Source organism: Pelodiscus sinensis, chromosome 19, assembly GCF_049634645.1.
Source record: "Pelodiscus sinensis isolate JC-2024 chromosome 19, ASM4963464v1, whole genome shotgun sequence".
Classification (NCBI taxonomy): Eukaryota; Metazoa; Chordata; order Testudines; family Trionychidae; genus Pelodiscus; species Pelodiscus sinensis.
In genome coordinates, this window is record NC_134729.1 from 5661990 (window position 1) to 5687252 (window position 25263).

At 50.4% G+C, this 25263-nt stretch overlaps 1 protein-coding gene across 5 annotated transcripts in view; it reads left to right on the top strand.

The window, feature by feature from the left end:
* FIGNL2 (fidgetin like 2) overlaps positions 1-25263 on the top strand; it is a 60547-nt gene that overhangs the window by 23581 nt on the left and 11703 nt on the right. For 2 of the 5 annotated variants that reach the window (XM_075902035.1, XM_075902037.1), the window contains exon 1: positions 21771-23976. The exons of the other annotated variants lie outside the window; for them this stretch is intronic. In XM_075902035.1, the coding sequence (XP_075758150.1) occupies positions 23775-23976 (202 nt within the window). In that variant the 5' untranslated portion in view covers positions 21771-23774. Of the gene's footprint in view, positions 1-21770; positions 23977-25263 lie in introns of those variants that run through there. 5 annotated transcript variants of the gene reach the window in all.

Here is a 25263-nt window from a genome sequence, read left to right on the forward strand (position 1 = left end):
GTGTGGTCAGATTCGTAAAGAGCTCAAGGCCTGGTTCCCTTGATGGCCAACTTGATTTCACCACGAGTCTTGCGGTATGAAATGGTGAGGTCAGGCGATTGCATTAGAATCTCAATTTTCATTTGTAACAGAAGTTTCTAGCCCTTGCCAAAAACCTCTTGCGCAAAACCGGATTGGAGTAGATGATGCAAACGAAGCGCGAGAAAAACCTAATCAGCGCTTCGTTTGCATTGCCTCATCCGCCAAAGTGTAGACATAGCTCTAGTCCCCAGGGGTAGGGAAGGGCGCGGGTGGGCGTGCGAGAGCATGGGAGAGAAGAGCTGGGGCCGCTAGGAGAGCTGCTCTTGACTGGAGAGTGGTGGGGATCTCAGCTTTTCAGGATGGCTGCAGAAAGGAAGAATGAGTCAGAAGGTTGGCGGGGGCCACTTGTAGGGCCTAACTCCACCCAGAGGGATCGCATTATGCCCCAGATGGGAGAGGCTGTAGGGGATACCACCAGGGCCTGAATCCCTGAGGGGACGGGTGCGCTTAGCACCCGCTGGGGTTGGAAGGCGTTGTGGGTTCTAGCACCTGGCAGGATCCAGGCTCCATGTCAGCCCTTCACCCCCGCATTTCTCAGTGTGCGGCATGAGGGATTCACTGGGGGGCATGGGGATCCATAAGCTGAGGTGGGTTAGCATATCCCAGCGAGGGATGGGGGGATTGTTTTCATTTTTCTGAAAGGGGGAGGCTCAGTTTTCAGACGTGTCCTGACTTACCTGGGCAGACCGTGCTGAGGGGTTGTACGGTGCCTAGCAGCGAGCGGGGTCTGAGCATGGGTCCGTGGTTCATGGCACTATAAGAAACCACGAGTGCTCAACCTGTGGTACTTCCCTGGCCCCCATCACCGTGGTAACTGAGCATCTCGCAGCCTTTAATGTGCTTCTTCGAACAATCCGCCCCTGACCCAGGCCCAGGCTGGGCACCGAGACTGAGGGTATGTCCACACTTGCACCCTCTTTCGAGAGAGGGATGCAAATGAAGACATTCGAAATTGCAAATGAAGCAGGGATTTAAATATCCCACTCTTCATTTACATATTCGTGTTATGGTGCTATTTTGAAATAGTGCTATTTCAAAATAACCAGACGCTGTTAAGACGTGGTTGTTTCAAGAGAAAACACTTCTCTCGAAATAACCCTTATTCCTCATACAATATTTAAATCCCGACTTCATTTGCAATTTTGAATGTCTTCATTTGCATCCCTCTCTCAAAAGGGGTGCAAGTGTAGACATACCCTAAGTGACTTGCCCAGGGCCACACAAGAAGTCAGCAGCAGAGCAAAGAATTGAGTTGGAAATGATCAGAAACATTTTCAGCCACACAGACCCTTCGTTCCCAACACAGCTGGAATCTCCCCCCCTCATCTAACCCTTGCCGGACACCATTGACGATAGCGTTCATTGCTATCACATCCCTGGGCATATAAAGTGACTTACACACCACGGGTGTATTTAGCTTTATAGACTTGGGCCTCATCTAAACTAGGGAAATTAGTGGTAGTTTAATTAGTGAGACTACATTATTGAAAGTTGCACCATCTTATGCCAACTCCTTAGGAGTCAAATAGTAGGGGGTGTGATAGGAGCATGCCAGAGACTGAATAAGCTAGACCCATGGTGTCCAACCACATGTGGCTAGTGGCTAGCGTGTTGGACACCAGAGTGCTAGAGCATCTGTTCTCCCTGCCTTATAATACAAGCTGAAGGAGACACTCAGGGTACGTCTACACTGAACGGCTATTTCGAAATAAGCTATTCCGGAATAGTTATTCTGAAATAGCTTATTTCAAAATAGCACATCTACACTGCAGGGAAGCCTCAAAATTAGTTTGAGGCAGGCTCCCCTAATGTAGACATGCTATTTCTATTTAGAACCCCAGGAGGCACTGGGGGAGGAATAACTTAGAATGGCTCTGGTGAGGGGCGGTTTCAAAATAGCAGCAGTGGAGTGTCTACACACGCATTATTTCAAAATAGCTATTTTGGAATAGGTGTTATTCCTCGTAGAATGAGATTTACAGATTTCGGAATAAGCCGTGCATTATTTTGAAATTATTTAGAAATAATGGAATGGCTGTGTATTGTGATTTCGAAATAATGCTCGTTATCTCAAAATAACGGTGCAGTGTAGACGCACCCTCAATGACATTAAAAGGGAAAGCCATCCAGAATGGACTCAGTCCAATACGGCTTCACACATAGAATTAGACTGTGGAATTCATGGCTGTCATTAAGGACAAGAACATGGCAAGATGCAAAGCGGAACTAGACACTAATATGGCTATTGAGGGTATCCAGAGTTACCCTAATTAATGACAACCCGTTTTGCAGAAGGGCTATTGACTCTCCTGCTTCCGGGTTTAAACTCATGTCTACCTATTAGAAAGCCGACTGAGCTCTGATGTAGGGGTTATCTGGCCTTCTGTGCAATTCTTAGACCTTCCTCTGAAGCCGATAGTGCTGGTCACTAGGAGGCGGGACACGGGACTAGATAGACCTTGGGTCTGATCCATTCTGGCAAGTCCTGTGTTTCTGGTTGCATTGGCTGTAGCTACAGTGGTTTAAAATAGTCCTAGGTTAGGAATGGCCCTGCTGGCACGTGCTTTGGAACAGGAGCACCGTTTGTATGTGCAGCAGCTTAGTTGCAAACTGGGGCTTGGAGTCCCCCATTGGAAAGCTCTCGGAGCGGCGCGGTATTGATAATGAATGTGGTTATGGGTAAAGCCTCCCTTCCAAAACGACTTTGGCACGGTGCCCTGTGGCAGGTGAAAGAGCGACTTGAGGAAAGCAGCGTGCGCCCTCATTTGACACAGGAAATGTGCACAGGTTTCTAACAGGATCAGTATTCCATCCTGTAAGGCATGTGGCTTTCTCGCCCCGTTTGCTGCGCGCCTGGCCCCTCCCTTTCCACCACCCCCACTCCCAAGCTTTGCCTATTCTTTCCCTGTATTAGCCTTTGGGCTTTGTTAGTTGCAGGTTGAGTGGTTCAAATGTGTTAATTCCCTCCCTTGGGGCTCTGTCCAGTGTTTGTAAATTCCCAGTGACCGGTTGTCATTGGCCCATACGGCACAATGAATACACACAGGGGGCTGATGCGCTGGATCCTATAGTCCAAGTGGCCGCTTGTTAATTTGTTAGAATAACAGGGCTGCAAACAACTCACCCCCCCATCCCAAAACTTCGTTAGGACGGATGGGGATTTTCCTCCCACAACCTCCTGGGTCAGTTCTCCACCTACGGACTGTAACTTTAAACAGGACATGTTCCCGTCTGACTATCCCACATGCTTTGCTGGGCACTGGCAGGAGGAATCATAAGCAGCCCGTCCAGTCATACAGGCGTTGTCTGGCTGATTGCAAGATTGTGAGGATGTTGGAGGGTGTTGTTGGCTGTTAATAGCATCAGCCCAGCCCAGAGTGGTTAATTGATTCTCCAAGCCAACTGAAGCCCTTTCTGCAGTAAGGAAATTCACAGGGGTAGAACCACACTACCTTTCTGCAAAGCTGTGATGTGACCATGCCCCATGGGTGCATAGCCAGGCAGCTTTGCCCTGTCACATACCAAACTGAGCCGTGTCGGGTGCTTGTGTCTGTCTGCCCCTGGGAAGGGGGAAGCCGGGGGGGGGGGGGTGTCCCTGATGTGATTCCCAGGCTGTAGTGACACCGGCGCACATTTTCTTAATGAGCGAAGCGGAGCCGGTCTCAATTTTCTGTTCAAAATGCTTTTGTCTGTGAAAATTGGCTTTGTTGTCCAAACAGAAATATCGGTGGGAAATCTCGACTTTCAATCCATGTTGGGGGGCAGTTAATGGAAAAACAGAAAACAAAAACCCTGGTGGTCCCTTCTTACCCTGTGAGGCTATAAACTTTTATTTAACATTATTGTATTTTTTATTTTATTTATTCAGGTTCTTGGCAATTGAAGGATTTGGGTTTTCCTGAGAAATTTCCCCATTTTTTAACAAAACCCTGAAAATAGTTTTTTTTCTACAGGACCAAAACATTTCCGGTCCAGCTCTAGTATGAATTACCAGACTCCAAATCACAAGGGGTAAATCCGGAAGTAGCTGCATTAGAGTGCATCTGCACTGCTCCCGTATCTCGAAATAAGCTATGCAATTCGAGCTACATAATTGAGTAGCTTGTTTTGAGTCAGTTTTGAAATAGCTTATTTCAATTTCGAAATAACCCGCTATTCTGAAATGTCCCTTACTCCTCGTGGAGCGAGGTTTACAGGGATGTCGGAATAGCAAGCCTGTTATATTTCGAAATAATGGGTGCACTGTTAAGACGTAGGGTAGCTACTTCAGGATACCTCTGGTATCCCAAAATAGCTCCGCAGTATAGATGTAGCTTTAAAGGCCAACTGAGTTACTCTGGATTTACACCGATTTAAGAAGCAGGCCCAAAGACTGTAGCTAAGACGTCCTGGGCTTTTTAGGGCAATAAATAAATCCCGGGGGAAATCCGACCCTTACTTTTGCCCTTACTCGGGAACAAATGTTTATTGCTGTTGTTGCGAGTTGCCAATGCATACCTCTGTAGACAGACAGAGGATTTAAAATGGTATCTTCAGTCTGTTTAAAATGTGGAGTTTTGTTTCATTTTAGAACAGAAAGGAACAGGGTGACCTTGCTTAGCTGAGCCTCAGTTGTCCCCCAATTCCCAGTTACCTGAGATGCCGGCCTCTGATGTGTCTCAGTTGCAACGAAAAACGATGGTTGCCAGATATCCGGTATTGAACCGGACAGTCCGGTGTTTGCGCCTTCCGTCCGGTAAAAAAATTCAGAAACATATTGTTTCTTGTTCAACAACTTTTCCTGCTTCTTTTTTTTTCCTCAGCAACTTTTTCTGCAGGATTTTTTTTCCCCCAACAGCATTTTTTCCCAGCTTTTTTTTTGGGGGGGAGGAGGGGATTCGGTATTTTTTGTGAAACCATCTGGCAACCCTACGAAAAGCTGCCTTGATTTGCAGAGCATATTCCCCTCCCCCCTTAGCCCGCAAGTATTTTCGGTTAATCAAACTGGGCCTGATTTAGGGCCCCTTGCGAGAGTCAAGGGGACTTTGTCACCAGACTGTCAGCCCTTGATGGGGTTGCAAACCCAGTCCCACTCGATGGAGGAAAAGGGTTCCAAACTTAAGTGAGAGACTTGGGAAGGTGACAAGACCCACCTGTGCCTGCGACTGGAACCTAAACTACAGGCTAGAGCCCGGCTGTAGCTGGCGGAGGGGATCGCTGGGGCGCAGGCAGGCCCTGGAATCCGTTGTTGAGGGGTTTCCAAGGAACGTGGGTGAGTCCGGCGTCCTGAATCCCTCTGTCCCTGCTTTGTGTTTCTAGCTTTGCCGATTTGGCGGAACCTGTCCGGCAAAGAAGTCGCTGCAGGGAGGAGAGGGAGCAGGACGGGGGAGGGGGCAAGTAGCAGAAATAGGAAATGTTTGTAAATGTCGAGAGGACTGGATCTGGGTGGTTGGCATTTTTCTCATTCTTCAGCATTCTCACACGCCCCCTCTCCCACTCACTCACTCAGCGGTAGACCCCACCTCTGCCTGTCCCAGAGCAGATTTCCCCCGGTGTTATTTACAGCCCATGAAAGTCACCTTACTCCGGGCTCAGAAACAGCCAGTCTCCCACTCTGGGAATGCTCCTTGGACTAGCCAGGGTCCTAACTGCAGCTCTCTGCCCTGCTAGGAGCGTCCGCAGTTCTTCCCCATGCTAGAGCACGTAGGCAGCACGTTCCCTCCTCTCCGGGCTCAGCCAGAGGGCCAGTGGGGCTGCTCCGTGCTAGAGGCACGTGAGAGACCGAGTGGAATCCACTGCTCTTCGGCGGGGGAATGTTGCCAGCAGCTGCGGCAGGACTCAGGTGCTGCTGCCGCACGAGGCCCTTTCCCAGACACGCCCAGAGTGGCTCCTTGTGTTTTGAAATGGTTTAATTGGATGCCGGGGGGTGGCAGCATGGGCTGGCCTGCTCCTGAATGGACCCGTTTCTGCTCGGGAGATCAGGTCTTCTTGGAGAGCACATGGGCCTAGACAGAGGGAGGGATTCAGCTGCCTGGTCCAGCTCTCTACAAGGGGAGAACTGTCCAGTGACCCGGCACTGCCCTGTTCCTCAAGCCCCGCATTGGGGGGGTACAGTGGGGCACGCAGGCCCCTTGCGTGGTGCTCCAGAGGTTTGGGGCTGCGACAGGGTCCTCTAGAGATTGCCACAAGTCAGAGCACCCCCCTGCTGTCATTTAAACCAGAGGTCGTGCCAATCCCTGGAGCAGCCTGGCATCCCCAGGGAACAATGACACCTTAAAGCCACTTCCCCTGGCTGCTTCTAGAGGCGGGCCAGCAGGCCCAGCTTAGCACACTGGGCCCTGGAGTTCCGCTCCCAGCCCTTCCCCTGCCCTGGCTGACCTCAGCCAAACCTGTCAGGAGCAGCCTGTTATGTCTGCATTTGGAAAAGTATCTGCCCAGTTACGAGGCCCCAGCCACTGGGCGCTGCTGCCTCTGTATCAGAGGCAGCAGTGAGGATGTCAGGCGGGAGCTGGTCTGTGAGGGGAGCCAATTTAAAAACAGCTCCCCTTGAGCCTGTCGCCCTGTGTTGCTGCCTCTTATAAAGAGTCAGCAGCGCAGGGTGTCAGCAGCCCCTGTCTAGGGGAGTCTGAGCTCCCAGACCTGGCGCAAGCTGGACCTGAGCCGGGCTGCCTGCCCGCCTGGCTCCTAATACGCTTTAAATGCAGAGCCACAGCAGGGGTAGGTCCCTGACCCATCGCAAACCACAATTGAGCCAGGCTGCTGGCCAGCGTGCTAAAAAATTAAATTTACTGGCACGGAGGGGGGCGGGAATGCGTGTAGTCAATAGCATTAAACTATAAGCTTTTGCTTATCGGTTAATCCGTTAATTGACTACACTATTACATCCCTATTGCAAACTGCCATTGGAGTAACACAGCAGCTCTGAAATTCATCTAGCCCTGGGCTGAAGGACAGCGATTCCCCGCTCAACCATCACTTGCTGTCCTGTTGGGTCTCTTATCAGAGACTCACCAAGTGCTTTTCAAATATTAGCTGAGCCTTGCACCACTCTGTGAAGTGGGCGGGGTTACTAGTATTGCAAGGGAAGAAACTTGCCCAAGGAGACACAGAACCTCAGTGGCAGAGCTTGGAATGGAACCAGGTCTCCTGGGTGCTCTGACTGTTAGATACTCTCTCGTTCTCCAGAATGGAGCGCGTGGAGGAGAAAGCGCTGGGCAAGGCACTGCAGAGGGCATGGGAACTCCTTAATGTCTGCCTGGAGCAGCCAGCTCCTTGGCTTTTAAGGTCTCCGCTGGTTGATTCCCACATGAGATGGAAGGGACAAGCCAAGGCAAGTGCACCCTTGAAGTCATAGAGTCATAGGGCTGGAAGACACCTCAGGAGGCCATTGATTCCCCTGCTCAAAGCAGGACCAATCCCGACTAAACCATCCCAGCCAGGGCTTTGTCAAGCTGGGACTTAAAACCCTCTAGGGATGGAGATTCCACCCCCTCCCTAGGGAACCCATCCCAGTGCTTCCCTACCCTCCTGGGGAAATAGTTTTTCCTGTTGTCCAACCTAGACCTCCCCCGCTGCAACTTGAGACCATTGCTCCTTGTTCTGCCATCCGCCACCCCTGTGAACAGCCTCTCACCATCCTCTTTGGAACCCCCCTTCAGGTAGCTGAAGGCTGCTACCAAATTGCCCCTCACGCTTCTCTTCTGCAGGCTAAATATGCCCAAATCCCTCAACCTCTCCTCGTAGGTCATGTACTCCAGCTCCCTAATCATTTTGGTTGCCCTCCGCTGGACTCTCTCCAATGCGTCCACATCTTTTCCGTAATGGGGGGCCCAGAAGTGGACACATAACTCCAGATGTGGCCTCTCCAGGCCCACTTTCATTTCTGTACAAGGCCTGGTGCAGAGGAGTGAATTTCACCCATAATGTATTGCAGGTCACCAGGCCCTTACCTCCCTTGGAAGGACGAAGGGCAGGGTGGGGCCCCTGTGGTTTTGGACAGCAGAGGAGCAATGGTCCACTAACGACCACACCTTTTTATTTATACTAAATTCATTTCCATAATGAGCAAGGCACTGAGAGGCCTTCGTGCCACCCCCGTCTCTATGTTTGAGAGCAACTGTGCCCGTGTGTCCCCAGAGCCACCATTTGCTGCACGTGGGAGGGGCGATTTAGGAGGCTGCTCGGACCATTCTCAGCCCTTTCGTCGAAACCAAGAGAAACCGGCCCCTCCTGAATACAGGGCGGCGGCTTCTATTTTCACCGAGACATGTTTCCAGCCAGAGTGCTACAGAATTGTGTAGACACACTCTCTCTCTCTAGACACACACACACTCTCTCTCTCTCTCCTCCCCCCCGCCCTCCCCAAGGCATCTCGAACCAGAGTGCTGCAGAACTGTGTGTACATACGTACTCACACACACACACACACACACACACACACACTCTCCCTTGAGGCGTTAGGTTGGCTTAGGAAATAGCTGGAGGCCGCTGACTTGTGGTTTGGGTGCCCTTCTCCAGAGAGTCTGAAAGCATTTTACAAACATCAGTTACACTTAGCCCCAGTCGCACTCTCCCCATTGTAATTCGCCATGGTCTGTCTGAAAGCCAGTAGCAGGGCCAGGCTTAGAACCCAGAAGTGTCGTCCCCCCCCCGCCACTAACCCACTAGACTCCACACCCCTCCCAGAGCCAAGGAGTCCTCACCTCCCCCCCTCTTGCTTTAACCGCCAGACTTCACCAGAGCTAGGAATAGAACCCAGGAATTTTATCCCCCCCGACCAAGTTAATTTTAGTCAAATGCTTTTGAGAGGCTGGGATTAAAGGGTCTTAGACATGCAACATTTTATTACCAAAAACATCTAATCAGTTGAGCTGTAGGTGGAATTTACTGCAAGACTCTGGGGTCCGAATTAGGGCCAGCTCTGCACACTGGCTGGAGCAGTTTAACCAGTTTGTTTCTACACCCAGGCTATGTCTACACTGGCTACTTATTGCGCAAGTACGGCCATTCTTGCTCAAGGATCCGCAGATCGTCTATACTGCCCACCCGCTCTTGCGCAAGGAAGTTTACAGTACGGTGTGGTAAGAGACGGCTCCTTGCGCAAGAGCTGCACTCTTTTAACAGGTGTAAGCCCTCCTGCGCAAGAGGGCAGTGTGGACGCCCGGCAAGGGTTTCTTGCACATGAAAGCCCTACACTGCAATGGATGCTCTTGCACAAAAACACATCTCGCACGTGGTCGGGGGGGATAAAAAAAAAGGTCAGGAGGTCAGATTAAAAAAAAAAAGAACTGTTGCGCAAGATGTTCTTGCGCAAGAAGCTACCAGTGTAGACACAGCCCAAAGGTGGGCAATCATTTTTGAAGGGGGGGCCACTCCAAGAATTTGGTAAGTGGTCAAGGGCTGCACTCTTCTATGCGGGAGTGTGGGGTCGGGGACAGAGGTTGGGTGCATAAGGGAGCATGGGGTAGGGGACTGGGGTGCAGGAGGGAGTAGGGGGTCTGGGAAGGAGTTTGGGTGAAGGAGGGGGTTGGCTCCCAGAGTAGGAAATTGGGGTGCCGGAGGGAATGCACGGTCTGGGAGGAGGTGCTGGGTCTGAGAACAAATTGTGACCAGGGGCAGGGCTGCAGAGGGTTTAGGTTGTTACCTGGGACAGGTGGGGGAGGAAGGGGTGGGGTGCCAGTGCAGGCTTTGGCTGGTAAGCACTGGTGTCTCCTAACCAGAAGCCAACAGGACCCTCGGGCAGGCTCCCTGCCTGCTACAGCCCCAGACACCGTGCAAAGCGGCCAACTGCTTGGAGTGGGAGGGTCCTCCGCGGGCTGCCTGTGCTGCAAATACGGCACAGGCAGCTCCCATTGGCCAGTTTCCGGCCAATGGAAGCTGAGAAATGGTGCTGGAGTTGGGAGCAGCATGCAGAGGGTCCCCCACCCCCCTGGGGCACACGCAATGCAAAAATGCACATGGCCCCAGCAGGCGGCCACTTTGAGCAGCGTGTGGGGCTGTGCAAGGCAGGGGCCTGCCCCAGGGTCCTGTTGGGATGTTGGCAGCCCAGAGTGGTGGGCTGCGGGTTGTATTTTGCCTGCTCCTGAGGTAGGCCACGTACAGTGCAAACACAGAGAGACGCATCAGCCCTCAGCTATTGCTTCTTGGTTTTGTGGACAGCTGGATCGCTGAGTAGATTCCGTGCCAGTCGGGTTAATCTGACCTCCTGACCTTTTTATGAGGCCACGTCTGTTGGGGGAAATTGTTTTGCTGATTGGAAATGGATTTTCCTCTCTCTCACTTAATCCTCTGAAATGGGGGGGGGTGGGTTGGACCTTGTGCATCTCGGGCGTAATGTCAGATCTGTGCCCTGGGGACCTCATCTAGCATCAGGGGCTGGGATGGCCATCAAGGGATCCCATCTTCAGGAGGGTCCTGGCCCGTCAGATGTGGGGTTGCTAGGCTCAGAGAGCTAATAAAATGCTGAGATTCCTCCTGCCCCTCCCTCAGGTTTCTGCAGTTGCCCCATCCGAGAGCCTCCTGTGCTGGCATCCCCATCCATGGTGGCGCCAGGAGATGTGGGGGAACAAGCAGAGAGCTCAGCCTCCATTCCACCCCGGAGACTGGACAGGGATCTGCAGGCCAGTAGCTCCCAAAGCAGAGCTGCCATACAGGAGCAGAAGGCAAGGCCCATGGGGATGGAGAAGTAGGGACCCTGGTGGGGCTGGAGCAGTCCCCTGCCCACAGCAGGTGATAGCTGCTCTAGCCCCATCAGTTAACCTTAACCAGTACGTCTCACCCATTAAGTGTGAGCTAACTGGTTAAACCTTCACATCCCCTAGTGTAACTGACAATAAGACCTTGCACGTCTGAAATGCAGGTATTGAGGGAGGGGAGGAAGGCGTTGCCACCTAGGGATGTTAAATGGCGTTTAATCAGCTAATCGACTAGTCGATGGAATTTCCATCGACTAGTCGATTAGTTGATAAGGGGGGAACTGCAGAGCTGCAGTGGGGTTAGTTCCCGGCCCTGGGAGCTAACCCCTCTGTGCCTCTACCTTTTAAATGTATTAAGAGCTACCAGGCTCTTAACACATTTAAAAGGCTGAAGCACAGCGGAGGGGACCAGGCAGAAGCCGGGACAGCTAATTCCTGGCTTGCACCCAGTCCCCAGAGCCTGGTGACTCTTAAAAAGCACAAGCGTGGGTGGAGGGGACTGGGCACGAGCTGGGAATCAGCTGATTTCTGGCTTGCACCTGGTCCCCCGCTATGCCTCTGCCGCCCCGCCCTCCCGTGGAGATGGTGCTGGGAGGTACCGGCTTTTAAGGTAGCAAGGGTGGGGAGGAAGCGATTAGTCGAGTCAGTAGTCGACTTTCTGATAAGCATATGCTTATCGGATAGTTGAGTTGTCGCTTACATCCCTATTGGCCCCCTCTTTAGAAACCTGGCTTGGTCAGCTTTACTCTCTTAATAATACTTTAAAAGAACCTTTTAACGTCATGCTGAAAAATTGCCAGCCCAGACACAAGCTACTTTCCTGGCTTCCACCAGAATGCTAATAGAAAGACCTGCTCACCAAGGAAGCCATCACATGCCGCAGGCAGAGGGCGTTTTGCTGCATTGTAGGAACGTGCTGGGTTAGACCCAACATTCAGGGTCTGCTTCCCCAGTGTATTAGACCAGGTTTATGCTTGTGTAACAATGTTGACAAAGCAGTTACACCTAAGTAAATGATTGGGGCCCAGTAATTTGGGGCCAGATCCTTAACTGGCAGAAATGAGTTCAGTTTCATTCACACTAAGTGAGGATCCACCTGGACTTTTCCCATATGGTTGGGATCCCAAACTCTGCCACATTGGGTTTGGGCAGGAGAACCTGGAAATGAGAAGTGACAGGGAACAGCAGGGCTGTTTTGGCTTGGCTTACACCCGTGTGACTCTGCTGACTTCAGGGGAGTTAATTCCGATTCATACCAGTATAAATAAGAGGCCAGTAAATCCCAGGGGGTCTGATTTAACCCCTGTTTGCAGTGGTGTAAATCTGGACTTCATTGTGAGTGATGGAGTTGCACTGGTTTTATACTGACACAGTATGGTATGTGCTAGGGCTGTGAACAACTAGTCGACTAGTCCCTTCACACACACACCTTGCTGCCTCTATCAGAAAGAGGCAGCGAGGGGAGGGGGAAAGAGGCTTCAAAGTGGCAGCACCGCATGGAGCCCGAGGTCTGCCGCTTTGAAATGCCATGTGCAGCCCAGGGTCAGCTGGGGAGTCCCCCGCTGACCCCAGGCTCCCCAGCCCTGGGGCTGTTGATACACTTCAGAGACAGAGGCGCTTTTATTGACTAATTGCATAGTCGATGCAAATTGCATCAAGTATTCGATTAGCCGATTCATTTAAATTTAACATCCCTAATACATGACGTGAATATGCAGCCTCAACAGCTCAGGTGTTGGCAGCATCCACTTGAAACACACATGATGGGGGACTACAGATTTACTTCCTGCTCCGAGGGGTTCATCCGGCCTGGCCCCACCACCAGGGTGGTTCGAATGCTTCTTTTGAACGTTTGAAAATAAAAGCTGGGATTCTCACAATTCCTTTGCGCCCCAAAGTTGGAGTAGAGGCCAGACATCCCCAGCTCTGGTGACACTGACACCCTTGTTTCTCACACTTCTGGGTTCACTTCTGGGTTTCAGAGGAGACTTTTCCCCGCCTCCCAGGCCTGTTTAAAATTCTGGAGCTGGGCACCACATTCCTAAAAGTCGTGATGTATCATTTCCTTATTGCTTTATTAACAATCTCTGTGCTTAATAATCACCAATAGCTTCCATCCCCGGTTCTGCATGATCTCTCCCTCTCTCCCAGTGTTGCTCAGATGATCCGGGCGCAGCCTGACAGATGGGCGCAGCTCAGCTGCTGGATACATATTAATTTTTCATTTGCCGGATGGATACTGAAACAGCACAGATGGGAAATGGCCTATTGGTCAGTCTCCATTTTGTGCTGATGTCCAGCTGCTCTGCACTTGATATATGAGTGGGCAGAGTGGACATTACAGAGCCCTCAGCTCACCAAGAGAGCCCTGTTCTGGGCAGCGGTGACTCCTGGGAGGGTGATCTGAGTTAGCCTAAATCCTTTTAACATATGTACATTGACCCTGCTTTGATTGGAAAACCATCCTTCCCTTTTGTCAACATCACTTAGGAGGGGGTGGAAAATGCACGAGACAAAGAAAAGCAGCTCCCTGATGGATTCGGTGAACTGGCCACATTTGTACCTCGGTGTCCAGTGTTGTAAACCTTGACGTGCATTTCTTAGCAGCAGGGCGGGCGGCAAACAAGCTGCTCCCATGACTTGGATTTGGTTTTGGTTGCTTGGTTTGGTTTTTTTATTTAACCCCTGTGGTACTTTCTCTAAGACTGACACCTGCCTACACACACAAAACCCAATACTCCCCTCTCTTCGGCTGTGTCTACACTGGCCACTTATTCCGGAAAATCAGCCGCTTTTCCGGAATAACTTCCCAGCTGTCTACACTGACCCCTTGAATTTCCGGAAAAGCACTGACGATGTACTGTAAAATCATCAGTGCTTTTCCAGAAAAACTATGCTGCTCCCATTCAGGCAAAAGTCCTTTTTCGGAAAACTGTTCTGGAAAAGGGCCAGTGTAGACAGCTCAGATTTCTTTTCCGCAAAAAAGCCCCGATCGCGAAAATGACGATCGGGGCTTTTTTGCGGAAAAGTGCATCTACATTGGCACGGCCGCTTTTCCGGAAAAAGTGCTTTTCCGGAAAAGCGTCCTGCCAATGTAGATGCGCTTTTCCGAAAATGCTTTTAACAGAAAACTGTTCCGTTTTAAGCATTTCTGGAAAATTATGCCAGTGTAGACGTAGCCCACATGTCTGAAACTTCAGCAACTCTTTTGGAGCCAGAGGCTCCACTGGTGTAAATCAGAGGCGCTGCCGAGACTTCAGTGCAGCTGTAGGGCTGGTGGAGAGGCCAAGCTAAGCACAGAGACGAACCTTTGAAGATACAGGTCCGTGTTGCGGGAGAGGTTGAAGGGGGCAGCGGTGCCGTTTGCATACCTGCAGTTGTGAATACATAGCTATTAAACATGGGGCTTCGGTTTTTTTAAACAGCCTTGAAGATTATTAGGGCTTTAGGATGAACAAGCAAGACTTGTGCACATCCTAGCTACCCGTTGGCTTTATATCTGCTGGGGAGATATTGATAGAAAACGTTTCCTTTTTATACACTCCGACACAGACAGAAAACGTTGCCCTGTCTGCTAAATTCCCTGCAGAATTACAAATTCTGCTCTCATTTGCCCAGGTGTGTCTCTGGTGGGCTTAGTGCGTAGGGATGGGCAATCATTTTCACAGCGGGGGCCAATTAATGAATTTTCGTCAGTACTCATGGGCCGGCTCCACCCGCGGATGGGGCGGGGCCTGGGGTGGAAGGGGTGGGCCTGCAGACTAGCCTCCCTCAGGGTATGTCTACACTAGCTCGGTAGTTCGAGCTAGGTAGACAAACGAGGGCAACCGGAGTTGCAAATGAAGCCCAGGATTTAAATATCCCGGGCTTCATTTGCATCTTCCCGGGCGCCGCCATTTTTAAATCCCCCTTAGTCCGAACTACACGTGGCACGGAGTAGGTAGTTCGAATTAGGATCTCTAATTCGAACTACCTTTACACCTCGTTCCACGAGGAGTAATTAGAGATCCTAATTCGAACTACCTACTCCATGCCACGTGTAGTTCGGACTAAGGGGGATTTAAAAATGGCGGTGCCCGGGAAAATGCAAATGAAGCCCGGGATATTTAAATCCCGGGCTTCATTTGCAACTCCGGTTGCCCTCATTTGCCTACCTAGCTCGAACTACCGAGTTAGTGTAGACATACCCTCACAGAGTTGTCTGGAGCTGGAAGCTTTGAATTAAAAAACACAGCAAAGAGCTTGCGACTTCCAGGCCTGCCACTGTCACGTAGCCTGGCATCCTCCCGGGGTTACTGTGGCTATTTAAAGGCGTCACGGCTTTGTCCCCTACCGGGGCACTACCGCAGCCGGCAGCCACAAGCCATTTAAATAGGATCCTACAGCCTGTGCCATCACCTGGAAATTTGGCGGGCAGCAGGATATAAATGGAAAGTGGCCTCAGGCAGTCCCAGGGCCAGATCAGGTGTTAGGCGGGCTAGATCTAGACCTCAGGCCGCATCTTGCCCAGCCCTGGCTTAATGCCATTTACTCTTAATTCCCACCAGCTGGAATGAGAGCAGGCTCAGGCCCGGACTTGAGTGAGCTTCTTTGCAGTGGTGCTGGAAACGGATCTATTTTTTAAACGGATGCCACCTGCCCTCCTTGAGTGAGTCATCTCCCCAATTCGGGAGTTGGCAGTGCAAACACCGTGTACTAAGGACTTGTCTACAGGGCAAGTTACCAGCAGGGCCGACAGCCACCAAGCCAAGGAGAGAGAAAGAGAGAGAGAGTGCGTGTGAGTGTGTGTGTGGGGGGGGGGCAGGGCAGCTCTGTGCCTCCAGAAGGGGCGGGGACTAAAACAGAAGGGGTGGGGCTAAGGGCAGCCAGCCTTCTACATCACACACAGCATGGTGCTGGGCCCCCCAGCCCTCAGAGCTGCATGTGGAACAGCCCCCCCCCCAGCCCTCAGAGCTGTGTGGAGCAGCCCCCCCCAGCTCTCAGAGCTGCATGGAGCGGCCCCCCTAGCCCTCAGAGCTGTGTGGAGCAGCCCCCCCCAGCTCTCAGAGCTGCATGGAGCGGCCCCCCTAGCCCTCAGAGCTGTGTGGAGCAGCCCCCCCCAATCCTCAGAGCTGCGCGGAGCGGCCCCCCTATCCCTCAGAGCTGTGTAGAGCAGCCCCCCCCAGCCCTCAGAGCTGTGTGGAGCAGCCCCCCCCCCAGCTCTCAGAGCTGCATGGAGCGGCCCCCCCTAGCCCTCAGAGCTGTGTGGAACAGCCCCCCCCAGCTCTCAGAGCTGCATGGAGCGGCCCCCCTAGCCCTCAGAGCTGTGTGGAACAGCCCCCCCAGCTCTCAGAGCTGCATGGAGTGGCCCCCCTAGCCCTCAGAGCTGTGTGGAGCAGCCCCCCCCCCCCAGCCCTCAGAGCTGCGCGGAGCGGCCCCCCTATCCCTCAGAGCTGCGTGGAGCAGCGCTCCGGCAGTGATTCAAAATGGGCAAGGGCTCCGGATTCCACCATTGCTGCAGTGGCAGCAGCCAGAAGCCCTGGACCCTTTGAATCACCAGGCCCCAGTGCAATTGCCCCCTTCCCCCCACCCCGTCAGCGGGTCTGCAAGTTACTATTCAGCAAGTCAGGCTGTGAAGTTACAATGCACCCGCTCGCCATGTAGCAACGTGCCATAGAGACAGGCTCTTAGGCTGCTGCACGAGCCGAACTGGGTCGACGTGTTTGCATACGTGTGAATTCCTTTCCCAGAGGTGGGGCCCAACCCATCACGTTTTGCGGGCGCTTTGCTAGGCAGCTGGCCTGGGATGTTAGCTCCCATGGTGAGGAGAGAACCGGCGTAGTGACAGCCGAAGAACCCGGTTTTGTTACCGCTGTAAAGAAATGCTGCTCGTCTGTAGGCTCCATTTGCTTTTGGGGAACAGAAAGACACTCTTGCTGCCCAACTGGCGCATCTCAGGATGGGCGTGGCCTGATCCCAGTGCTGGGTGGTCCGGCACTTGGGAGAAATTCAGTCACCTGGTGCCATGTTCGTTTTCTGGGCAGTGTTTGGGTCTAACGTTTACCGCTGTACGCTGGGAGAGGACCTCTTCTCAGGTAGCCAAGGTGTTGCCTTCCAGCAGAGAAGCCGGCTGTTTTTCTTCCCCACAACTCTAGAGGGAGAGGTGGGAAGGTTTTCCTGGGGCTGGACTGGTTTTGCAAAGAGGTGAGAGGTGGTCTTGAATGGGAGATCCTTTGAGGTGCATGCACATCGGGCCGGGCCTGTGAGTCACCTTTTGTATCTCATTCCTAGGTAACATTTAAAGGGACTCGCGTACCTGCCCACCCTCTGCACAGGTGCACTGCACAGACAAATGCAGATCGGATTCAGCTCCGGCCACTCTGCAGATTCTTAGCTTGAAGGCGTTTGCTGTTGTATTCCCCCCCACCCATCTCTGCCTTCTGAGCCTATGTGGAACTGGTTCCTCACCGTGGCTTCTTTCAGGGAAGATGCAGACCGTGGAAGGGGTTGCTCCAGGCCCTTGCAGATCCCATGGTACCATTTCGTAGGGCAGAGTGTTAGCTGATTTCATCCCATCTCCCTGGACAGGGCTGCATTTCAGTAGTGGACAAAGGGATCCCTTGGTAGCCGTTACATGGGGCGGTTGTGAGATTTAATGCCTTGTTTGCCCAACCTTTCTGAGACCCTGGCAAGCCCCGCTTTGTTCCTGTGGTGGTTTCGTGTGTGTGTTGTTCCCTGCCTCGCCCGCTCTGTGGAATATGATCCCTTGTGCCTCTGCTGTTGTGGAGTCAGCGTTGCCGACTTTCCATTCCCCCCTTTCATCTTCCCTGGGGCTTGCTCCGCTCCCCACCCCTCCTCCTCTAATGTCACTTGTTCATTTCCACTAGAAACGAGGCGCTCGGCAGTTCCTTGGAGGAGCCGATCGCCAGTGGCTCTGGGTTTCCATTTGAGAGAACGGCGCCTTCTCCAGCGCCAGTGGCTGGTGGGGAAGGCTGGGAGCGCTTGGAACTGGTGGTGTGATGCAGATCCAATTGCTGGACATTGGATTGCTTGAGAGGCATAAATAAGGCCATGGCACTAAGCCACTTTGCACCAGATGGGGATCCATGCCACCAGGGGGGCATGCACGTTCTGTGTAGAGCTATGTATTGTGTGTAGGTGCAAGTATCTAAAAACCCAGCTGAGGATGCTGCATGTTTATGCTCTCGTCCGAGGAGTTTGCCGTGTCAGGTCTCTGCATTGCATGCCTTCCACCGTGGCCGATTGTCACTTGGGCTGGTCCGTGTGAGTCAAGACTCGTGGGCTGTCTGTAAAATAACTTGCCCGGGATTTTTCCGATCGGACCCAGAGGGCTGAAGGATGGGGGCAATAAAAGGAGCGTTGGAACAGAGCGCTCCCCACTTCAAACACTGAACAGTTGGACACCGGGCTGTGCACCCTCGTTGTGCGCTGTTAAAAAGCCCCCCTCACAAAAGCCCACTTCAGCGTTGCTGCTGAATAGATTAACAAGATTTCCATAATTAGTGCACCCGGGAACAATAGGATTCTCCTTTGCCCATCCCCCCTCCCTGCTTTTGTCTTGTGCTTTAGATAATGGAGAGGCAGGGAGGGTGGGAAACTGACTTGCCATTTGGTCACTGGACAGTAATTTTCTCACACTGCCGAAGGGGAGCATTGAAACATCTGTCCTGCTCTGAAAGCTTTATTCACGTTACAATTCAAACCCATGACAACTTCTGTGCCTCCAGCCCCGTCTCCCCACCCCCTCTCTCCCTCCCTGCCTCCCTTCCCTTGTCTTATTTTTAAGGGCATGTGTTTTGTTGTTAGTTTTTTGCTTTGGCCCTTTCCCCAAATGCTTTTGAACCCCACATTTAAACAGATGGTATGGATGCATTTTTCCTGTGTGTTTTTTGATTGTGTTGCATGCTATGCTTAACACTGAAACTCTCTAAACACACTTCATAACAGCAATAATTCTGACACCAGCCAAATTCCAGCGTCCGAAGTTTGCCTGCAGAAACTTTGTTCTGCGTGTTTACCATGCCTCGCACAAAGGCGCTCTGGTCCATGCACTAGCACAGAGCCAGAAATTAGAATCAGGCAGGCCTCTGTGTGTGTGCAAATATTGTGTTTGTGCAGTTGAAAAGATGCTTTGGGAAAATGAGTTCAAACTTTGCCACATGTGTTTGGAAAACCGCCTCTGCCATAAATCCCAATCCTGCCGCCACCCAGTGTGTGGGGAATTCCTGGGAAACCAGTTAGTTCCATGCATGGAGTGACTCCGAGATCAGGCCCATAAATAATAATTCTTTTTCTGTGCTGCTGTAAAGCCATCCCCTTTGACTCACTAGAGGGTGGCCCAGAGGCATGCTGCTGCAGGATTGGGACCTGGTTTGTTATGAAGAGTGGTAAGCCCCATAAATGCATATCTAGTTTCTGCCCTTGGACTTCTCACCTCTTAATAAGACCTACATTTACTGGCTGAGAGCTACTGCACACCATCCTGACCCTGGATCGATTCCTGAACTATTCTCTGAGGTGTTTTGGTAACATTTGAAGAACTAAATGGTGGGATGTTTTCATTTCTAAGGGCCGATGGGAGGGTTACCAGATGGTTTCAGAAAAAATACTGGGGGAAACGCATGCCAGGAAAAAGCTTGTTAAGCAAAAAAACCAAACCCAAACCTCCATGGCCCCTTTAAAAACTGTGTGAGAGACTTTTTGGCACTAATAGGCTGCCGGTGGCCACCCGCCATCCTGCCTCCCTGTGCCAGGCCGGACAGCTCCCTTGTGAAACCCGGTTGCCAGGCTGCTTCCGTATTGAGCTGGACAGCCAGGATTTTCGCCTGCTGGCTGGGAAAAAATCAGAAAGTACTGGACATTTTAGGTGTGCTATTCTGAAATAATTTAGTCCGCGTCTACACAGCAGGCAGTTATTTCGAAATAGTGTCAAACTACTGCCAAGCTGGAGCACTTCTTATTCTGACTCCTGTACTCCTCATTGTATGAGGAATAAGGGAAGTCAGAGGAAGAGTGCTCTATTTTGAAATAAGTGCTGTGCAGACGCTCCCTATTTTGAAAGAAGCTGTTTCGAAATAAGCTATGAAATTGATGTAGCTCAATTTGCATAGTTTATTTCAAGTTAAGCCCTGCTGTGTAGACGCACCCTTAAGTCAGCACAGAGACACTCTTAATTTATAATAAATTGCCCTGTTTCCATTTAGCTTCTGCACATTTGCACCAAAATAACACCAGGAATGAATTAAAACCAGTTTGGGTGTCGATCGGCTAGGAGGGGTTCGTGTCCAAAGGCCCCTGGAGGCATTTAATAAATGAAATAGAATTACACACAAAGTCAGTAAAACATGGTGCAGAGAGCACAGCCCTGCACCTGTCTTAAAACTCACGCAGACTCAGTGATACATTCTGATATAGAATCATAGAATTCTAGGGCTGGAAGAGTCCAGCCCCCTGCCCAAAGCAGGACCAACCCCAACTCAATCATCCCAGTCCGACACAATATCCTGACACAAACTGAAAAAGGAAATGAAGAAACACAGTGATTCCCTTCGCTGTTACTGTAAGGCTATGTCTACACTTCAAAACAAAACAAAACAAAACAAAACAAAAAACCAGCTGTGTTCTGAACTTGGATTAGCTAATTTGGGTTAAGCTAGTGAGACTAACTCAGGTTAGCAACTCAAATTAAACTTCAGCTCCCTTCTAGGGAGCGCTAATTAAAAGCAGACTAGTCATCAGTGCAATTTTATCCTGAGTTAGCTCACCCAAGGGAAGAACACTCTTTCTTTTGTAGTATAGACACACCCCACATGCCAGAACAACCCCCCAATGAAAATGTATTATTTCTTTTGTAAAACATTCACTCTCTGGAAATGGGGTAGCAGAGGGCGACTTCCAGTTATAGATGCAATTTACTTGTTTCTTTGTGTTTCAAAAGATGTGGACTAGGGCTTTTGCATCGTTCGATTCTTTGGGGAGAGGCAATGCCCTCTCTCAAAGAACTTGATTTCCTTAATGCCCCTTGCCTTGTGGTATTTTTCTTGTAACTTCCAATAATAATAATAATAATAATAATAATAATAATAATTAATAATAATTTTACTCTGCAGGGAACAGACACTAAAGTTCGTCTGGTTATAAACTTAAAAAGTTCCACATTTCTTATGTTAAATTGGTGTGGATGGCTGTAAGAGAGAAAATTGCCACTGAAGCTGATCAACTCAGTATTATAAACGATGAGGTTACTTCTGATTGATTAATTAATTGTATCTGAGCCCAGGTGTTCATAGGGGAGAACTTCAAACCAATGCATGTGTTTTCCAGCTATTTGAAATACGAAAGCAAGCAAAGCAAAGCTTTGGGACAACGTTTGCTCAAGTATCTGTGCCGCATACGCACCAGAGGTCATCCTACCTAAAGAGCAAGGACATGCCTGGAAGGAACGGGCACTCCAAGGAAAACGCTGAGAGAGAGAGCCATGTCTTTTGTCTCTTGAAGCTTATTAAAATATATGGCCAATGAGCCTTTGCTGTACAGACCACGAGGAACAATATCCTAGGGTAAAGGACAAGACTCAGTCCATGCCATCAGAGCTCATTAGCGTTATTTGTCTTAAAGCAATGCACAGATTGGGACCCCGTTGTATTAGCTGCTGTACAGAATCACAGTGGCTGTGTCTAGACTGGCCAGTTTTTCCGGAAAATCAGCCGCTTTTCCGGAAAAACTTGCCAGCTGTCTACACTGGCCGCTTGAATTTCCGCAAAAGCACTGACGATCTCATGTAAGATTGTCAGTGTTCTTACGGAAATACTATGCTGCTCCTGTTCGGGCAAAAGTCCTTTTGTGCAAAACTTTTGTGCAAAAGAGCCAGTATAGATAGCTGAGACTTGTTTTCTGCAAAAAAGCCCCGATTGCGAAAATGGCGATCGGGGCTTTTTTGCGGAAAAGCGCGTCTTGATTGGCACGGGCGCTTTTCCGCAAAAAGTGCTTTTGCGGAAAAGCGTCCGTGTCAATCTAGACGCTCTGTTCCGAAAATGCTTTTAACGGAAAACTTTTCCATTAAAAGCATTTCCGGAAAATCATGCCAGTCTAGACGTAGCCAGCGAGAGAGAGTCCCTAGCCCATTACATGGTGATGGAGGCAATAGATCCATTTAGCTAGGTCTCAAAGTGCACTTTCTTTAAAATCTATGTGCTTTCTTCCCTGGGACATGCTACAGGGCCATGTGTGTAATATATTCCCCTTCTTCCAAGGAGGTAGCTTTCTGTGTCTGTACCATGCCCAGCCCAGTGAGGTCCTGTTCCATGTCGGGGGCTCCTTAGTCTTAACGCAGCACCAAGCTACTATATATTTTAGAGAGTTTGTCTGTTTGATCAAGAACTCCTAAACAGTAAGAGCTAGGACCGACAAATTCGATATATGGCTTCCTCTTATCATAACTTAAAGCAAGGTCAGGGTTTGGTTGTGCCAGGACAATGGGATGTGCCTGGAATGGGATTGTTCTCATCAAACCAAACAGAAAAGAGACAGAATCACCAGAGCAAGTACAGTCCTCCTCACAATTGACATAACTGAGCAAATGCTGAAAGAGTCTAAACCAAGATGAGTCAGAAACATGGGAGGAACCTGGAAGAGGATTGCTTCTCAATACACCTTAGAGAAAAGAGATCAAATGCAGACATTTGGAGGAGTGCTCTGTTTTGGCACAGCAAAATCAATGCGTAAGGTTTGAAAACTAGAAGACAATATTATTGGAAAACCACATTAACTATATACAGCCCTTTTAATTAAAACCTAGCGAATGATAGGAGTGTATAGGGATGAAGAAAAAATGCACTTGATGGAATTCCCATTTTTTAAAACTTACTAAAAAAGATTAAACAGACAAATTTGAACAATCCCTTTCTTTAAAGAAATTTGAATTAAAATTTAACTTCATAAGAATAACACTGCATTTTTGAAAAATACAGTCATTTCAGACATGTACATTTTCCTTTTATTTTCCAAAAACAAAACAAAACAAAACAAATTAATTGAGTTAAGGACCCGAGCAATGCCAGGTAAATCTGCTAGTAATACATAACCAGAGTCACAATCTCATCGCTGCCTCATTGGTGGTTCTTGAGCTGGCTGGATCTCCCTGAGACCCAGCCCTTTGTAATCCTGGTTAATGGGTTACTGCAATTAAACCCTAATGCTCTAGGGCCTGGTACTTTTGTTCTGTCTTTTTAAAATGTCCTCCTTGTTCCTCCGCATCGCATGTTTCCTCCTGAAATTCCCCTTTTCTTTTTAATAGCTTCCTGCTGCCTCGTGCTCCCAGCCAAAGGGGGATAGTTTCCTCCCCCTCCACCCATGCTCAGTGTTATGCTTGGAGCAAATCGGCTGCAAGCAGGGAAGTTTATTGGAAAGCACTCGCTTTTGTGTTCATTAAAAAAGGGTCCTTTTCCCGTGGGCTGCCTTTGCTGTCTGTCTGAACGTTTACCTATCAGTGGCGCTTTAATAATGGCAAGTAAAGGCAGGGGATGTCAGATAAAGCCACGCAAAGCTGCCATTTAAATCCTCTTGTGTACGTTTGATAGCCAAAGTGGAAGCACAAATGCCATATAAGTCAATTAAAGCATTAAGTAATCTAATTGTGTTGGGGCCACAAAGTGGCTTAAAGGCTGAGAGAGGCGAACTCCCACTCCCATTCCCCCCCGAACTCCCACTTCAGCATTCCCCCGAGGCCTTTGTGAAGGAGTAAAGGGGGAGGGATGTTAGGGAATGGGCGGCGGTTGGTGGTGAGAACATACATATACAAGGACAACAATGGTCTAAGCCAGGAACTGGGGAAGGGGGGAGTGTGTGTGTGTGTGAGTGTCCGTGTGTGATATGATCGGCGTTCCAAAGGCCTCCTTGTCCTGGCCTTGAGATTGTGGAATTTGTGTTGCGCTCAGCCTGGCTCCTTCTCTGTCTTTGTTCATTAGCGGAGAAGAAGAAGGACGGTGCAATTAAAGCCACTGACCTCCGGAGAAGGGGGATATGCTGTTAGCATTCCTCCAGCACGGCCTGCCCTGGGCTGTTTCATTGTGTGCAGCTTTTCCCAAGGTGGAGACCTTTCTGCACATCGCTGCCCATTTCCAGTGGGAGATAGTGAGCCTCAATCTTGCTGCGGGAGTAAATCTATTGCAGCCAGTGGAGATAACCAAAGCGAACACCCATGTGTCAGCAAATCTTGCTCCGGGTATGTGTGTGTAGCCGTGTAATGTGCACCTTATGTCAGGGGTGCAGGACCTAAGGCCTGGGGGCTGGATCTGGCCCCTGGCTTGCCTGGAACTGGCTCCTTGGGCTCAGGGCTTCCTCCCTCCCCCAGCATCAGGGAGCCTATGCTGATGCTCCAATCCTGCCACCCCCCCCCCTCCAATCCCCAGTCCTTCCTCCCTGGGAGGCTGGAGCACCAGCTGTTGGGGGGAGGGGCAAGCCTCGCAGGCTGGAATTAGGATCTCGATCCGTCCCAAGGGCTGTGCCGGGACGGGGGAAGAAGCAGCTCAGACCCCCACCTCCAGCTGCTCTTGCACACACCTCCCTGCCCAACCCCTGCACCTCCACTCTGCTGCCCCTGTACCCTCCCTCTTGCCCAGACCCCACGCCCCAAGCCTGCTTTCCTCTCCCACACACCAAACCCCTCGTTTTTGATCCCACTCCAGAGACTAGGGCCCCCCCCCAGGCTCGGGTGGGGGAGGGGAATGTGGGGAGTGTCTTTCTGCTCCTTAGTTGGGGGCCACGTCAACGAGCGGTTTTTCTTGTTGTTGCTTTTCACTTTTCTGCGGTCCCCGACAGATTTTTCTGTGGCTCAGCAGCCCCCAACCCGAAAAAGGTTTCCCACCCCTGCCTTATGTCCTCCCACCACACCGAGACCGCACAAGCCAAGCCCCTAAATTCTGTTGAGACTCGTTGGCCTTGATGCTCAGAGGGTGAAAAGCAGCAGAACTCCATTGCTTTCTGTGGAGTCAGCAAGGCACGGACGCTAAGCGAGAGGGCTCGCCCGTACAGCCAGCGGCTGCAGGCTTTCTCCCTTTACTGTCTAATGATAGAGATTTCCAGGGCACAAGCGTCGGTTTGGGTTTTCTTGAAGATTGCCTCGGAATTGATGAGGCCTGGTTACCCTGCAAGGGGACTCTGCCAATCAGATGCTCCTCCTGCTTCTGTGTCAATTGATCAGAATCACTCGCCGTAGCCAGGTAGAAAACAGATGTGAAGTCCTATTCAGGGCCACATTATGACTTTCGTGGGCCCTAGGCACTTTTGCCTTCGTGGGCCCCTTCCTCCATAAAAAAAAATATTAAAAATTATTTTTGGTATAACTTTAAATACTTCAACATTGTAATTTTTTTTCTGTTTGAGGCAAAATTTCCATGGGCCCTAAAAGTTTCATTTTTTTCTGATGTGAGAAAAAAATTAAAACATTTTCTTCGACCCTAAAAGTTCTTTTTTTTTTCCTTCTGATTTTAAAAGAAATTAAAACATTTTC